General features: G+C 41.3%; 1 protein-coding gene across 5 annotated transcripts in view; it reads left to right on the forward strand.

Annotated features, from left to right (window-relative positions):
* The window catches only part of LOC108693739 (calcium-dependent secretion activator), a 32,897-nt gene that overhangs the window by 19,403 nt on the left and 11,074 nt on the right, over positions 1–2,420 (forward strand). For all 5 annotated transcript variants that reach the window (XM_018202849.1, XM_018202850.1, XM_018202851.1 and 2 more), the window contains 3 exons: positions 469–960; positions 1,120–1,526; positions 1,630–2,094. In XM_018202849.1, the coding sequence (XP_018058338.1) occupies positions 469–960; positions 1,120–1,526; positions 1,630–2,094 (1,364 nt within the window). The remainder of the gene's footprint in view (positions 1–468; positions 961–1,119; positions 1,527–1,629; positions 2,095–2,420) is intronic.

Genomic DNA, 2,420 nt, shown 5'->3' on the forward strand with positions numbered 1-2,420 from the left:
GCAGAAGAAGATTTAAATTTTAGTATACATTTATTAAATTTAAATCTTTTGCGACATGAACTTTCTGGATAACCGAATAATTTTCTATGCTTTTTCTCTTTTATTTTTTATCATTTAAATTATAAAAAATCCAAAGATAAGCTCTTCATAAATAATTAATATATATTGTAACAATATCACCTGTAAAGTTTCAGCTCGCAAGGATGTCTCATTCGGAAGTACATTATTTTTCTATTTCTTATTTAAAATTTACTAATTTAATTTAATAATTTAATTTAATATTAATATACAGAAATATGACGAGTCTAATATTAGAAAAAATGTTCAATATGTAATTCTATTCAGCAAATTGCCTTAGATATAAATAAAAAGGAGAAGTAAGAAGACATAAAATTTAGAACTAATATTTACAATTTAAGCTAAAAAATTTATGTGAAAAAAAGAATTTATAACGTACTCGATTTGCAGAGTTTTTTGAAGGGTGAAACGCAGATTATGGCCGACGAGGCATTCCATAATGCCATACAAAATTACTACGACGTATTCCTCAAGTCAGACCGAGTGGTACAAATGGTGCAGAGCGGTGGATGCTCCCAGAGCGACTTCCGCGAGGTATTCAAGAAGAACATTGAGAAGCGTGTTCGGAGCCTCCCGGAAATCGACGGACTGAGCAAAGAGACTGTGCTTACGTCTTGGTTGGCCAAATTTGATTGTATTTTAAAAGGTACTGGTGACGAAGATACTAAACGGCCTTCCAGGATGCAACAGCAGTCTTTGAACTCGGAGCTGATACTGTCGAAGGAGCAGCTGTACGACATGTTTCAACAGATACTCGGCATCAAGAAGTTCGAGCACCAGCTTCTGTTCAACGCCCTCCTGTTGGACTCAGCCGATGAACAGGCTGCCGCCATCAGGAGGGAGCTGGACGGTCGCGTACAGAAAGTCAACGAGATGGAGAAGGTACCGTGACAATCGCTTTTTTTTTCGTTTTTAAGCTTTTATTCTATTTTACTGCTGTTTTAATTTGGTCATGGAGATGTTCTTTCAATCTGCTGATATTCCTTCGATTGCTTCTACTTGTTCCTGAATAGAACACCGACATTCCTTCTTTATCCCTAGAATCGCAAGCTCTTGCCTAGATTTCTTCTGAAAGAGATGGAGTCGCTCTACATCGAGGAGCAGAAGGTGTCTATCAACCTGCTAATGACTAATTTGGAGTCGTTACCAGTCTCCAAAGGTTCGATAGACAGCAAATACGGGCTGCAGAAGCTGAAGCGCTACAACCATCGTGGTGAGCGCTCCCGCTGCCGCGGCCAGGGTTCCCTCGCTAAATTGGAGGGCGACTCCGCCGATTCCGATCCCCAGCTGACGAAAATGGACGTCGGCCTGACCTTCCAGCTGGAAGTAGTTGTAATGGAGGTCAAGGGCCTCAAAAGCCTAGCACCTGATAGAATAGTTTATTGCACTATGGAAGTGGAGGGCGGCGAGAAGCTGCAGACCGATCAGGCTGAGGCCTCCAAGCCTATGTGAGTAAAGAAAGACAATCGACGATCGGGGATCCCGATCGCGATATATCCATGGAAGGTCAGGACCGACCGCATCATTCTCGTCCATGGGTCCTATTTATAGGTGGGACACTCAGGGTGATTTTACGACAATGCACCCGCTGCCAGTGGTCAAGGTTAGATTGTACACCGAAAATCCAGCGATGCTTGCACTCGACGATAAGGAGTTAGGCAAGGTGATCCTACGGCCTACCCCACTATCATGCAAAGTGCCCGAGTGGCACCGCATGAACGTACCCAAGAATTGCGCTGATCAAGATCTACGTATGAAGATTGCCTGCCGTATGGACAAGCCGCTTAATATGAAGCACTGTGGCTACCTCTACGCGATGGGCAAGTCCGTGTGGAAAAAGTGGAAGAAGCGGTACTTTGTGTTGGTCCAGGTCTCGCAGTACACATTTGCGATGTGCTCGTACAAAGAAAAAAAAAGCGAGCCGTCGGAAATGATGCAGCTCGATGGCTATACAGTGGACTATATCGAGGCCGTTTCCGCTAATCTCATGGTCGGCATGGATTTGGAGGGAGGAAGGTAAATTTTTCTCCCTTGAAAAAAGGTTGAGAAATAAGATAAATGTTCCAGTGACCGTACCTATGTCTGGACACTTACACAAAATTTATTATTATTAATCTCAAATGCATTTTTTATTTCTGTATTATAATTTAATTACATTTAAAGATTACAATTAAATTATAATATTACGTTTTAAAAAGCGTTTTATTTGAGACTAATATATATTAATTTAAATACATAAAGTATTGTGTAAATATCCGGACATAGGTACATGTCCAGTCATTCTCCTCTCTCTCTCTCTCTCTCTCTCTCTCTCTCTCTCTCTCTCTCTCTCTCTCTCTCTC

Source organism: Atta colombica, unplaced genomic scaffold, assembly GCF_001594045.1.
Source record: "Atta colombica isolate Treedump-2 unplaced genomic scaffold, Acol1.0 scaffold96, whole genome shotgun sequence".
In the NCBI taxonomy this organism is placed as follows: Eukaryota; Metazoa; Arthropoda; class Insecta; order Hymenoptera; family Formicidae; genus Atta; species Atta colombica.